Genomic DNA, 15,423 nt, shown 5'->3' with positions numbered 1-15,423 from the left:
TGAGTTATCGGAATTTAGAATACCGTCATTTGATAACTCCTGATTCCGATCCATTTACGCCACAGTCGCACCCTCAACTCCATTAGACTCCATTGTCTCTGCGCCCCTGCGTGTCCTCACCATGAGTTGTACACACCAACTGCCATGCCAACTTGAGAAAGACGCAAGAAATCCTGCTCACCCGTTGCTGAATGCACTGCCGTTTCCGGATCTCCACCACGGTGCCGGACTTGGCTGCTTTGGGGTCTTCTCGAAGGTGCAGGAGGTGGCCGTTGGATGACTTGATCTTCTCACCACTCGTCCAGCATTTGATGTTGTAGATCTCGCCGATCCCTGTCGACTGCGCCAGTTAAGTTTGTTCTTTGTCCTTAAAGTTGATGAAAGTCTCTTCCAAGGTGTTTATCGGCGTTGATGAAGCAGGAGGCAGGTTGGAGGTAACAAAACTTGAAGATATATTGCAACGAAAATATTTACACAGTCAAATGCAGAGTTAGCAAACCAAAACTGATGCAAAACACACAAGTAAACAGTGCCTTACTCTTCGACTTTTTCTTAAGTTAGAGCCTAGGACAACTGTCACTACATACGACCAACCGAATCTCACTGTTCTACCACTAAGTGGTTACGGCCCAGACTAGCGTTGCATCGTACGGAGTCTTACTGATCTATCAGGTTTAGTGATTACAGCCTAGACTGAGGAATAAGCACCTCGTCTCGATTGTTATAGGTGAAATAGACAAAGAAAAAGGGTGGTAGGACCGTTGGCCCATCCCACGGAAGCAGTTGCCAATGAGAGCTGAAAGTTTGTTAAGCCACAACCCAAAGGGATGGGCTTACAATTAAAAGTAAATGTATTGGAAAACAACCCTGATTTCCTTCTTTCCGCAACTCCGTTTCCGTCTGCTATTTCCACGTGGTCAGTGACGGCCTCAGCAAACACGCCAGGCACGCACGATTTATTGCTCGGCCATCTCAAACCTCGGTGGCGTTTCTAGCCAGCAGGGGGCTCGGGAACTGGTGTCACAACACTGCGTACCGCAGTCCCCCCCTCAAGGTTTTTCCGCGTGGGAAAATAATGACCGTTGGCGGCATTCGGACCCGGTGTTTTCAAGACGACGTTCTTCGAACGCGATCCTCGCATGCGCACTGCGCCTCTACGGCGCGCACTGCAAGCTGACACTCGACACCACGCGGGTTTTTCTCAGCGCTCAAAACAAGATACACGTGGTTGCCGCCCGGACGCGTAGGGGAGTGGACCCCCGCTCCGTACGCACAGCACATGGTCAACAATGCTAGGCCATAAACCTCGGCGCCGTCTCTAGCCCGCAGGGGACTCGGAGGCCGGCGCCACAACACCGCGTACAGCCGTTCCACTCGAGGTTTTGTCCGCGTTGGCCTATTATGACCATCGGCGGAATGCCAACCCAATGCGCGCAAGACCGCGTTCTCCGAATCCGTTCTCCGCATCCGCCCCCCCCCCCCCCCCCCCGGCACGCGCCGCGGCTCGTCACCCGACACCACGCGGGCCGTTCGACCTCTCACAAACAGAAACGGTTGCTGCCCACACACGCTGGGGAGTGACCGCCTCCCTATTCATAAAACACATGGGCAAGTTGCGGCACCGCGACAATATATACAAAACAATTATGCAGCACCACACCGCCCATTCTGTATGTTCGATAGAAGCACGGCCTAACAAGAGTTATTGACAATCAAACACGGCCTGTGCTGTGCTCCCGTTTCTTCTTCAATGCCTTGCACTGCGAAAGCTACGGTGGAGTGAGGCGGGCCCACAACGCACCACCTTGGAAATATCACTGTGGCGCGCAGTTCAAATTTCATTTTGGATGTTAACGTAGACTCCACGACTTCTGAATTTGGTGCATACGACGCGCTAAACGTAAACCAAAAGCTGTTGTCCCCAGCGAGCCGTAGTGCGCTCCGCCAGTGGACTAGTAGCGGCATCCCGCGGCGGCCGCCGTGAAGCCGACCGCAGCGACCAATAGCAGCCGCGGATGGAATTGTGCTTTATTACGAAATAAACACTCACAAAAGAGCGAGGATCAAGACTTCTGTTGGAAGGAGAGCGTTTGAGAGAAAGGTAAATTCGCGCGCCGCTTGCGAGCTCCATGCACGACGTAGGACATCAAAACTTGGACGAGATGTTCACAGCAGCGTATGATACCAGCGGAATATGCTATTTCGCCAAGCCCGAGGGCTGGTTCAGGGCCCCTTTAAAAGTAAAGCAGAAAGTGACCAGTAAACGTCTTAATTAGTCCAAATTTTTGGTTGCGTTCACATTCCTTGTATGGCGGCAGCACTACTGAAACAAGGGTAGAAATTGACCAAAACAAAGAAAGAGAGTAGTTGGCTTTTGCCAAAATAATATTTTATTACAAAAATGAATTTTTTTTCTGACCAAAGAGCTAGCTGAAAATTTGAAGGTCCTTTGAATGGGTGTTTGCTGATATTTTTTTATCGTTGAAAGCATTGGATGCTCGTCTTAGACAAATGTTCCCTTATCGTCTCTATATACAACGCTTCCAATACTTCGCCGGGCACCTCATAACAAACAGTGAACAATCAACAGTTCACCCAGTTTTCTATTCTGATGTAGTGAGGCTATTTGTAAGCTAGAACAAAACTGTCGTATTTCGAGTCAGCGACGCGCCGATTAACGGGATCCAAAACGCCGGGGTCGCACGGGGCGGCATAGTTTCGAGTCCGCGATGCGCCGATTAACGGGCGCCAAGACGTCGTGGGCGTGGGAACGGCCGAGCAAGACGGGTATTGCCAGTTACTGCCAGATTTGGTTTTTTTTTGTTGGCGCGACCTTGACGCATGCCCCGAAAGTCCTTACTATGCTCCCCTGTGTCTTGTCTGCCCCGCGCGTGCCTTGAGTGGGTTGCTGAGATGGGAGGAGTCAAGTGCTTTCTGGAAACCCCGAAATACGCGATGTCTCTGTATCGTGTCCTCAAATTTCTAGCAGCGTATATATTGTCTGAGAATATGGCGCCGTGTTGCCGGCTGTACTTGTTGCTTCTGTGCTTGTCAACTGACCCAATTGTGTGCATGTGTGTCTGTGTGGTGCAGTGCGGGAGCGCGACCTCTTGCAGCAGGGGGGAATCACCCGTTCCCTCGCGCCTGATTAAAAGGGGCGCGGCCAAGGCCTTTGGGACGTGTCATGAAGTGTTTAGGTGAACTGTCACCCATACCTGCCGTTCCCCGACATAGGGAGCTAGGGTAAGGAGAGGCTATTTAAGCGCAGGAGGAGGAGAGAAAGAGAAGGCAGGGATGTTAACCAGAAATGCGTCTGGTTGGCTACCCTACTCTGGGGGACGGGAAAGAGGGAATAGAAAGATGAGATAGAGAGATGAGGGGGGGAGGGAGGAACGACACGGTGAGCTCGCGCACGCACGCGGAGGGCCTGAGCAATTCAAAGGCGTTCACATAGGCCAGTCGTCCTCAAGTAAGACAACAGTGCCTTCACAGCTGTGTGGGCTGACGAGCGATGGGGACGGTCTTCAAGGAGCACCTGCACGGACAGCAGTCGATTCGCAAGTCGTCGCAATGTGTTCGATAAAGTTTGTCTGTCCGACTGAAATCGATCGCAGTGACACAATAAATGTTCTGTGTTCTCTTCGCTGCCGCAGACGTCGCACGTGGCACTTTCGGTCATTCCAATCAAAGCACAGTCCGCTTCGTGAAAGCCACTCCCAACCACAGCCGGTATAGAAGCGATGCCTCACGTCGGTGAATCCCGGGTGGAGGTCGGAGTTGGAGCGAAGGGTTCAGTTCGTGTAGCGTCGTGCGCCTTATATTTGGGGTGTTCCACTCTGTTAAAGAGAGCTTGCGTGCCAGGTGACGAAGCTGCCTTCCAGCGTCTGTCCTGGAAAGAGGAATGGGAACGCTGTGTTGTTCTTGATGTGACTCTCGGGCAGCTTTGTCAGCGAGATCGTTTCCACCGATCCCGCAATGACCAGGTAGCTATTGGAAAATAATTTCGAGGCCTTTCTGTTTGACGTCGTGGGGAAGTTTGACAATTTCATACGTTAGTTGTTCGTGAGCTCCACGTCGGAGAACTGCCTGCCTACTTTGTAAAGCCGGTCTCGAGTCGGAAAACACGGCCCATGTACCAGGACTCTCTGCGTCTATAAATTGAAGTGCACTGCGCAGATCCGTGAGCTCTGCAGCCGTGGACGTCGTGACATGTGAGGTCTTAAATCGCATTGTTACTCCTCTCGTCGGTATAAACACAGCACCGCCAGAACTGGTTGATGTAGTCGATCCGTCCGTATAGACGTGCACGTGACTGCTGTATCTCTCGTACAACAGAAGTAAGCTCAATTGTTTTAGTGCAGACGGTGATATTTAAGCGCAGGTTTTAGGCCCTGCTAATCAGTCTAAAAGCTGAACCTGTAATCTGCTGAGAAGCAGTCGAGGAGCTTGGGCCGTCCAGTATCGCCTGGGCCGCCTAGCCGCGTCGGAATTCCGAGTAACTAGTTGACGTACGAGACGACAAAGCAACGTCTGCAACGAAGCTCACGGTAGTTCGTCTCACGTTAGCTCAACCTGCTTGAGTGAAGTCGTCAGATCTAGACTCCCGGGAAACCCAGCCCAGCAATCACATCCACCTCAACAAGATCGGCGCGCCGGCCTTCTTCGGGAAAGCTCTGCGCGCCGACTTCACGGTTTATGAACTTGCTGCTGCTGCCCGGCCATGCGTATGGCATCGTTTGTTTCTTTTGAACTTTTAGTGAACTACTGTTAAGGTGCATTCTTGTGTCATTGATCCGCGGCCTGTTTCATTTTTATATCTACTGTTAATTACTCGTCATATTTCTTTGTCGTCATCATTGAGCTATATTAAGTTCAGGTGCGTTAATTTTCTTTAGTTTTTTTATTATTGTATTTTATTACTTTGTGCATCGTTGTCAGTTGATAAATATCTTTTTTTGTTTACCCCCGACTCTGACCCTTTCAATGTGTTCGCTTGAGCACGGGACGACCAACCGGCTTGTATATCCCGTCGACGACTTCGCGCCGACGGCGAGCGGATGACAAGCCGTGACACGTATTAAAATCAACTACGTATTAAGAGCCACTTTAGTATTGCCAATAGTCAGCATCTTTAGACCCTTTTAACTTATTCGGTTTTATCACAGTGATTGGTCTGAATGTGAAGGCAAAATTTAAATGCCGGACGTTTTTGTTCACCCTAATCAACGAATCACCCGAGAGGGCGTTACATGGAACAATGAGGGAGGGTCAGGTACATGCCGCTACAACTGCCGCAGACCAATGAATAGTGACACGTTATTCCATTAATTGTTTATGACACGTTCCGCTATTTAGTAAAATATCCATTTACTGGTTATACTGAAGCTAATGTTCATGGCTGGGCGGAGCATATGCAAAGAGGGTCCATGTGGAACGTACAGTAAAGATCTCCTTCAAGTATCAGATGGCCTTCAGAGACACGGAATGCGTGTGGCTGCAAGATCGACAAAGCTAAGTGGGCGCACCGAGAACGCGCTGCTCAATCGGCTCGGTGGCTGAACCTGAAAGCGTTCTGCAATCGGGATCCACTACAGGCGTGGGAGTTGCGCGCACACGTACTATGCACAAGCGTTCCTGCTGAGCTGAATATCTGTCCACTGGTCCGAAAGTAGCAGGGAGTTGTTTAACTGGACACTAAACGCAAATATGAAATCGAGCTAGATTGAAACATTATGCTTCTGTAATAACGATTTCTACATTTGTAATGAAAACAGAGCTTTTGTGGGCGAGAAAATTACGAAAATAGAAAATCGGAATGGCGCCATCTGTTGTAGACAGTGGCACCTCTTATGTGTGGCGTCAGCACCTCTGATTCACAGAGAACGGCCGTGACCCGCCACTGCGAACGGCATCGCTTTTCTCAGTTTACATCGGCCGAGGCGGTAACGTGTGGCAATTGACAACCCTGCCGACTCCGCCAGCGGACGCTCAAGTGGCCGTAACTGGTAACCTGAACCCAAGAGGAACGACCGAGTGACTCACGCAAGCTGAACACCTACACACGTCAAGCCGTACGCGTGGTATATAGAGCTAAGTCTAAATAAATAGTCTACAAAGACAAAACGACATGGAGGGGGGTCACGTGGAGATAACGTCATCTTCCGCATTGGCGCGGGTGGTTAAAATTGGGAAGCAGCACAGAGAGCTTTCACGGCAATTTCCTAGGCAAAAAATTCATATATCGGCATGCAGAAAACCATGATAGACTTCTAGACGAATATTCTGTCTGTCCAGCTCGACCTAATACTTTCCATTAGTGTCTCTTTAGTATTTCACTAGGTGCTAAATAAGGCGGATGGTGTCCCGTCGGTTTCATGTCGTGCACCATCGAGGTGCGATGCCTCCACCGCCACTGATGGCGGTCATCAAGCCAGCGTTGAGAGACACCCGGTAGCTGCCCAGGGCGATGCTCATTCCGTCAAGCAGCAGTTGCCTTGTGTGTTACGTGGAACCATGTCACAGCCGCGCATTTTTAGTGCACCGTGCTAGCAGTTCTGGAGTGACGCTAAACCTTGCTATCACTATCACTTCTTCGCCACATTTTGCTAAAACAGCCAAATTTTCTTTTTCAACTTACGAGGGAGTGGTTTTGCTACAGTGAAATTAACTTTCGACGCGTTCTGCTTTTTCCAGAAGTTTACGTTATTAAGTTCATACCTATAACTTACAGCACATAGTTCTGTTCCCGTATTGAATTCCTGTGAAAAAAATAGAAATGTGTGCTTACCTGCAAAATTGGTCCCAAGGCTTCAACCGGCGTCTATGAGAAAGTGCAAGGCGACATAAGTTATTGCAACAAAACTGAAAAGCGCACTCATGCCGTGCTGCACTTGGAACTGCTCTCTCTTTATTGTGATTTGTAATTTTACACACAAACTGCAAAATACAATAGTCCAAAAATTCGTGGGGCCGCAACATCTATACGGGGACGGATTACAAGCGAAGCTGTTTAGGTTGCACGCATGGGTGGCATCAATTATGAAATCATACAGCTTTTTTAAACGGCATCATACTACGCCGGCACAAGCGCCGCCGTGGTGGGTGGTGGTGGTGAAAACATTTATTAGGCTATGGATGGACAGGAGGTATGCTTGGACCATCCCGTAAGGGACTGATCCATACACATACTAGGTGTAGGTCCCTAGTTGGGGACCTCAGTGGCGGTAGCCGCCACCCGAGCGCGCCCGACTAAGGCTTGTTGTGCCTGTAAGTCATGGCAGCCGAGCAGGATCGCCTGCCAGTTCTCCCGGGTTGGGTTGCGGATGGGGGGAATAGCCGGGTTGGAGGGGCAGGCCCACACCATGTGATAGGTGTCTGAAGACACTGAACTACAGTGTGAACAGTTGCCACTAAAGGAGGGTTCACAATATTTTTGAACTGCCGGGCACAGCAATGTATTGGTGAGAATGCGGAGAAAGAGCCGCTCATCCTACTTCCTAAGGCCTTTACATGAGCGTGGGTAAAGGTGATGACTGTCTTGATAGTATCTTTTGATATCTCTAAATGTATAGGCCGGATTAAAATCGGGTTCGTGATTGGGTGGGGAGGAGCAAACAGCCCGGTGAGAGAGCGCGCGGGTGGCTGCGTCTGCTGTCTCGTTTCCTGCTACCCCTGATGAGCAGGGCACCATATAAGGTAACGGTGCGCTGCATCCGTATCACGTTTGCATTTTCGGTAGATATGATGAGCTAGAAAGGGGGTCCAGCCTTGTTCGACGTTCCGACAGGCCCCTCGCGAGTCGGTCATTATGTATTTTGAATGGGAATGTGAAGCCGCGATAGCGATGGCAACTTCTCCATCGTGTGTTGCATTGGGGGCTCTAAAAGTGAGGGCGTTAACTGTGTTGCTGTTGTGTTGGTACCGCCGCCGTGTACAATCCCCCGTGGTGAGGACCGGAAGCGTCCACGTGGTATACAGCTACTTTATTGCCATAATGTCGGGCTGGAGCTTCCACGCGCACCAGGTGCCGGCCATTGTGATGTTCGTGTGACATGTTAGTTGGAAAAGGTCGCACGTGGAGGGCGCGTCTTCGCACTTTTGGGATCACCGCACCTCCCATGCATCTGCCCCAACCGCTGCTGCAGCTGCGTCGGCACCCCCGACGCGAGTCGCGCAAGCTCCGTGTACAGACGCCGTAGCCACACTGTCCCCCTACCCGTCTATATTGCTGCCGCGCCATCGCCAAACTCTCTCCGCCCTTTCCCTTACCGCTCGCCATTTCTGTCTACGCGCCGTGATACGGAGTCTACGGACGTATGCCGCCCAGGGGATCCCCCCCCCCCCCCCACACACACACACTAGGCACGCATGCGGGGGATGCATACGGGGGCTAGATCGCTCTAAAAATCGAGGGTATGACGAAATCTCGTCTGCTGAGGAAGAATCATCACTAGAAGAGAAAACAGATGCCGACCAAGGTTAATTTTTTCGGTAACTGACGTTATACCATTGAATAGTCGAAGTAGGTCGAAGTAGAAGAAAACAGCAGGAAGCTTCTTCAAGATTTGCGGGCAACTGCTTGTAGCATTTAAAGTTACGTCGTCGACCATCTCAGAATCATACATTTATTAGTTCAGAATTAGAGGATTGTAACCTTCATCTAGAGAAGGAGGTCCCGTAGTCGGTAACTGTATCGGGACCGCGCGACATTAATATACAAACATGATGAAAATGAAATGGTTTGATCAGAACGTATTGACGCATGCACATGTTTATCTTTCAGCGGCTAACAAATGTTACACTTTATCGCTAGGCACAGGATGCGCCTGCATGTATCGGAAGTTTCTCGAGCGTTATCAATGCTTCTATCTATTTTCTGTTGTCGCTGACGCTTATGTAATCTGATTGTATGAGCGACGCGAATTGTCTAATACTTTCTGGAAGACACGCGGGCATCAGGGATTAATCTGGAACCTTCGATTATTCATGTATAAAAGCCGACGCGTTTCGCCGCTGATCAGATTTCGACGATCGCCGACCGTGTCCGCGGCTATCGTTGTGCTTAGAGTGCAACTTGCTCTTATGGGCAAAGGTTCGCCCAATAATGTCCGTTTTGTCATTCACAGTTTTGCGACTGTTTTGTTCACCGTCACTACTACGTGAAAGTATAACTTGAAAGAAGAAGAATGTAAAAAAATCCCAGCAAACAAAATAACAAAATCAAACTGACAAAACAAGGCAGAAAAGGATCAGTGTCATACGCAAATCTGTAACGAGCATCTTAAGAATGAAATATCTTTAAGTACAAACCAAACAGACAAGTGCATGTGGTATAAACAAAGGGGTAGAGTAAGGGCAGCAAACAATATATAGCCTGTAGCTTATCAGAAATATGCAGATAGCACCACAAAAAATAGGTCAAAGCCCTTCCACCTTGTGAAGAGGGAAGTCAAGTGAAGCTGGCGCTCTGCTCATATTTGCTATGTTGGGGTTTAGCTGTAATAGGGATTTGCTATGTTGAATATGGCTACAAAATGGTAAACTGACCCCTTCGCAACGTACTCGGGAAAGAGGCTTCGGTGCCGGCTCCGAGTAGCACAATGGGGTATTTTTATTGCGATAGCAATTATATGGACACTTCTACCGGATTTCTGCCGTCGCCGTCGCCGTCGCCGTGAGGTCCCCTATAGATAAAATCTTCGCCGCGCGCCGTATGCCCGAGCGGAAGAATGCGGGGACGCGCGCTTCACGGAGAGCGAACGCACTCAATCACCCACGCGCAAGCAAGGAAGCGGGAAGCCAGCGCCGGAGGGAGCGCGGGGGGGGGGGGGGGGGGGGCGCACTTCTACGCTGCCAACAACCGCGCTCGTCCGTACCGTCTCTTATCTCCACACGGCTCTGACCTTTATGCGCCCTGTATACGCCGCTCAGTTTCCGTTGAAGCGATAGACCGCACGTACCTTCGCCCGCTTCGGCGTATATACGCTCGCTGCCAGCGTTTTGACAGTCGTTGTCTGCAGTCGTTCAGTGTGATCTATTCCTGTTTGTTTGTGCGCGCTCACACCACGCTTGTTCATTCAGTTAGTAATAGTCGGGCCACATTTTCCAACGCACGCTACACATGCAATGCTGCCCGGATCGGCAGTGCAGCACTACAGGTGTGTCCCTTCGCACGCGCTGCCCACGGGAAGCGCTTCTCATCAACATCACGGTTTCACACGCGCCTTCTCGTGGTGATCGAGTCTCTCTTCATGTCGGTCTACTTACGCCGCAGCACACCTGCTTACTTAATCAGCTCATGTTTACTACAATTCATATTGTTACCAAAGCCGCTCACCTTACTTCGTATGACATTGCTGTGTTGCTATCGCATTCATTGCTTCGCCCTTAGGGCGAAACTGTGACATTTTTTTTAAACACTTAGAGGATGGCTATACAATGCCTGGCTCTAAAAGAATGGGCGCGGCGTCCACGGGCGGTGGTGTTCCTAGCGCGTTCCACACTCTTTTGTACCACGTTCCCAGAGAACAGTCATTGACCAAAGCTATATACAACCACCGCTAATGAGAACTCCTCTTCGCACCCCATTCCTCCGTTGACCTACTTTTTATTGCGATAGCAATTATATGGACACTTCAACCGGATTTCTGCCGTCGGCGTCGCCGTCGCCGTGAGGTTCTGTATAGATAAAATCTTCGCCGCGCGCCGTATGCCCCAGAGGCAGCGTGCGGGGACGCGCGCTATCACGGAGAGCGAACGCACTCAATCTCCCACGCGCAAGCAAGGAAGCGGAAAGCCAGCGCCGGAGGGAGCAGGGGGGGGGGGGGGGGGGGCACTTCTCTGCCAATAACCGCGCTCGTCGCTCGTTCGCACAGTCTCTTATCTCTCCCACGCGCAAGCAAGGAAGCGGGAAGCCAGCGCCGGAAGGAGCGGGGGAACCGCGCTCGTCGTTCGTTCGACCGCACCGTCTCTTATCTCCACACGGCTCTGACCTCTATGCGCCGTGCATTTGCCGCTCAGTTTATGTTGAAGCGATAGACCGCACGTACCTTCGCCCGCTGCTGCGGCGTATATATGCACTTGCTGCCAGCGTTTTGACAGTCGTTGTCTGCAGTCATTCAGTGTGATCTAGTCATGTTTGTTTGTGCGCGCTCACACCACGCTTGTTCAATCAGTTAGTAATAGTCGGGCCACATTTTCCAACGCACGCTACACATGCAATGCTGCCCGGGTCGGCAGTGCAGCGCTACAGGTGTGTCCCTTCGCACGCGCTGCCCACGGGAAGCGCTTCTCATCAACACCACCGTTTCACACGCGCCTTCTCGTGGTCATCGAGTCTCTCTTCATGTCGGTCTACTTGCGCCGCAGCACACCTGCTTACTTAATCAGCTCATGTTTACTACAATTCATATTGCTACCAAAGCCGCTCACCTTACTTCGTATGACATTGCTGTGTTGCTATCGCATGCATCGCTTCGCCCTTAGGGCGAAACTGTGACATTTTTTCGTTTGCAGGTGGGAGACCGGAGAGATCCGGAGGCACAGGCAGCCGAGGCCGGCAGGGCTGCGCGCTTGCGCCGCAGTCGCAGAGCGGGCACACACATGCACAGTCATGCGTGGCAGCCGTCTATCTCTCCCCCGCCATCGGGGCGCCGCGCCCTCCTCGCCTTCCTTTCACTTATCAGCGGCATGTCGATAGACGCACGCGGAGCTGCCGGTGGGGCGAGGGAAAGCGCGCGTGTCAGCAGCCGAGGCGCGCCGCCTGCCTAGCCTTGCTAGCCTCCCAGCAGGGCTCAACTCTTGTCGGGCGTAGCTTCAAGCAGGTTTGCCACGCTAGCTTCGTAGCCGGGCCCAACTCTGCTCAGGGGGAACGCGGCATAATAGAATAGAGATAGCGGGGGCTACGCTGGCCAGTAGTGAGGTAGTAGTAAGTGGTTCGTGAGGAAAGGGAAAGGTTGGCGCTATCTTCTGCAGCCCTTGAGGGAGCACGGCTCAGCGCCAAGCAGTGAGGAGGCGCCGTGCGCTGAAAAACACGACGACGCTCGAGCCAATGCTGACGATAGTTTTTATTGCGATAGCAATTATATGGACACTTCAACCGGATTTCTGCCCTCGGCGTCGCCGTCGTCGTCGCCGTCGCCGTCAGGTTCCCTATAGATAAAATCTTCGCCGCGCGCCGTATGCCCGAGCGGAAGCGTGCGGGGACGCGCGCTATCACGGAGAGCGAACGCACTCAATCTCCCGCGCGCAAGCAAGGAAGCGGGAAGCCAGCGCCGGAGGGAGCTGGGAGGGGGGGGGGGGGGCGCACTTCTATTCTGCCGGCAACCACGCTCGTCGCTCGCTCGCACCGTCGCTTATCTCCACACGGCTCTGACCTTTATGCGCCGTGCATTCGCCACTCAGTTTCCGTTGAAGCGATAGACCGCACGTACCTTCGCCCGCTGCTTGCTGCCAGCGTTTTGACAGTCGTTGTCTGCAGTCATTCAGTGTGATCTATTCATGTTTGTTTGTGCGCGCTCACACCACGCTTGTTCATTCAGTTAGTAATAGTCGGGCCACATTTTCCAACGCACGCTACACATGCAATGCTGCCCGGATCGACAGTGCAGCGCTACAGGTGTGTCCCTTCGCACGCGCTGCCCACGGGAAGATCTTCCCGTGGGCAGTTCTTTAAGTCTACTACGAAGTTCTTTAAGTCTACTACAGGACGAAGGCCTCTTCGAGCCACCTCCAATTACCCCTGTCTTGCGTTAGCTGATTCCAACTTCCGCCGGCAAATTTTCCAATTTGATCACCTCACGTAGTTTTCTGCCATCCTCGACAGCGCTTCCCTTCCCTTGGCACCCATTCTGAAACTTTAATAATCCACCGGTTTTCTGCCGCACGCAATACATTGCCTGCCCAAGTCCAGTTTTTTATTTTATTGTCAACTGGAATATCGGTTGTCGCCATTTCCTCTCTCATACCTACCGCTCTTTTCATGACTCTTAACTGTACGCCTTAGATTTTATTGCAATAGCAATTATATAGACACTCCAAGCGGATTTCGGCCTGGCCGTCGCCGTGAGGTTTCGATTATTGTCCAACGGCGAAAAAATCGTCGCCGCGCGCCGTATGCTTATATGCGAGTGAAATCGCGCGAAGGACGCACGCTTTCACAGAGAGGCAACGTACGGCGGAGAGCAAACGCGACCGTCGCGCGAAAGACCATGGAGGCATCGGAGAGTGGGGGGAGCGTTGTGCAGCCGCACCAACAGCGCAAGGGGAACTGGCGACTCATTCTCGCACGCGAAAGGATGAAAGCGGGAAGGCCGCGCGGGAGGGAGGGGATGCGGCTTCTACTCCGCCCGCAAATGCGTACTTTGGACGGCTGCGGGCAGTCGCCAGCACCGTATCTTGAAAGCGATCAGCAGACGGCTCATGGCTTTGTATGCGCTGTGCTTTCGCCACTCAGTTTCCGTTGAAGCGACAGACCCCACGAACCTTCGCTCGCTGCTGCTGCTGCTACATTTTCTCACGCCAGCGTTTTGACAGCGGTTGTCTGCGGTCGTCGAGTGGGATCTATTCATGTTTCCTTGTGCGCGCTGACACCATGCTTGTTAATACAGTTAGTAAGCGAATGTGTCCAACTTTATACGGCCGATAAAAATACTATCCTTACTTTGTATAGCTGTCTACTAATTTGCTATCGCAATCGGTGCTTCGCCTTTCAGGCAAAACTACGACTTTTAAATGCGAAGCATTTCTTGGCGAACATTTGACACTTTGACAGTATCTATCTATCTATCTACATTGCCGCCTACGTCTTGGTGCTCTCATGGTCGTTTAGTTAACTTCGTATGTAGCTGGAATGGGTTCGGACATGGATACTAAGGGCAGTAAACACTAACGGATAACGGTAGACGTCATAGTCATAAGCATGACGCAGTAAAAATGACAATCACTCAGCGAAAAAACATCAACATTTAAAAACCCCTGAAATCAATTCAGACGTGGGTACTAAGGGAAGTAAACAATAAAGGATGATAATAGAAGTCATAGTAATGAGCATGACTGAGCAAAAAGGGCAATGACTCAGCGAAAAAATATTAACACTCAAAAACAACTGAGATGGGTTCGGACATGGGTACTAAGAGAAGGAAACACTAAAGGATGTTAATAGAAGAAAACTTAAACACCGCTGGAATGGGTTCGGACGTGGGCACTAAGTGAAGGAAACACTTAAGGATGATGGTGCAAGTCATAGTCAGGAGCATGACTCAGCAGAAATGACAATGACTCAGCGAAAAATGATTAGCACTCAACAATGATTAACTTGTCATGCTATGCCAATTTTGGTACCTACCAAGCTAACGAAATGACCATGAGAGCACCAACACGTAGGCGGCTGTTTCATGACCTACATGGCACGCATCTCATGACCTATCATTTATGTTCGTCATACACTTCTGTCATACTATGCCAATTTTGGTACCTACGAAGTTAATGAAACGACCATGAGATCACCAACACATATGCGGCTGTTTCATGACCTACATAACACGCATGTCATGACCTATCATTTATGTTTGTCATACACTCTTGTCATTCTATGCCAATTTTGGTACCTACCAATTTAACGAAACGACCATGAGAGCACCAAGACGTAGGCGGCGAGACAGGTACTCTCAAAGTGGTAAATGTTCGCCAAAAAATGCTTCGCATTTTATAGCTACAACTATAAGAATACACGAGAGAAAGAGAAGTAATTTCGGCACAAGTACAGAAGAAGAAATGTCTGGCTATCCGAATATTCAAATACTATTAACCGAATAACGAACCGAATAACCGATCTCTCGGTTTATCCGGTGTTCCAATTCGAATAACAGGTGAATCGAATAACCGGATAACCGGCTTTTCCGTAAAACTGGTTTGATGTTTGGGCACTAAGTTCTTACGGTTAGCTTCAACAGCTCCGCTGTTAAAAGTGCATGTGGATCGAAAATAGCATATGTACCGTGGATTCATATTCCAGTGTAATGCATGCATAGTAATACCTTTATGCTTTCCTCGGTGTCATTGTTGCGCGCTACATACTTTTGATCTTAATTATCAAACATTAAGGTTACAGGGTCATTCCGGTTCATTTCATTCAATTGTCTCTGTTTTGGTGGCTATAATGCCTATAAAGGACCCCAGTGTTAGCCGGTTCCAAAAACAACGTTACTCGTGTCCGATTTAGTCACCGCTCTGGTCGTGTGGGTACCAGCAACCATTGCCTGGGCTAAGTCATCAATGGGCTTAGAAAAAGTAAACCTAATTGATTGTAATATATCCATAAAAGTATACTGACAAAATTTTTTGCCGTAGCTCTTTCGCTATAGAGAACGGCACCCGTAGAGAGATAGAGAGGGCAACCTTTTGTAGAAGCTTCCAGCATCTTTT

The 15,423-nt window shown here is 50.4% G+C and overlaps 1 protein-coding gene across 1 annotated transcript in view; it reads right to left on the bottom strand.

Annotated features, from left to right (window-relative positions):
• LOC125939789 (uncharacterized) overlaps window positions 1-7,363 on the bottom strand; it is a 40,419-nt gene extending 33,056 nt beyond the window's left edge. Inside the window, exons 1-2 of the mRNA XM_049655227.1 lie at window positions 7,265-7,363; window positions 6,788-6,820 (exon numbers count right to left, since the gene is read on the bottom strand). Coding sequence (XP_049511184.1) covers window positions 6,788-6,820; window positions 7,265-7,363 — 132 coding nt within the window. The remainder of the gene's footprint in view (window positions 1-6,787; window positions 6,821-7,264) is intronic.
• Window positions 7,364-15,423: the final 8,060 nt, after the last annotated feature.

The sequence above is a fragment of the Dermacentor silvarum genome, chromosome 9 (genome assembly GCF_013339745.2).
Source record: "Dermacentor silvarum isolate Dsil-2018 chromosome 9, BIME_Dsil_1.4, whole genome shotgun sequence".
Classification (NCBI taxonomy): Eukaryota; Metazoa; Arthropoda; class Arachnida; order Ixodida; family Ixodidae; genus Dermacentor; species Dermacentor silvarum.
The sequence above is the reverse complement of the archived record's forward strand: the minus strand, read 5'-3'. Positions and strand labels throughout refer to the sequence as shown.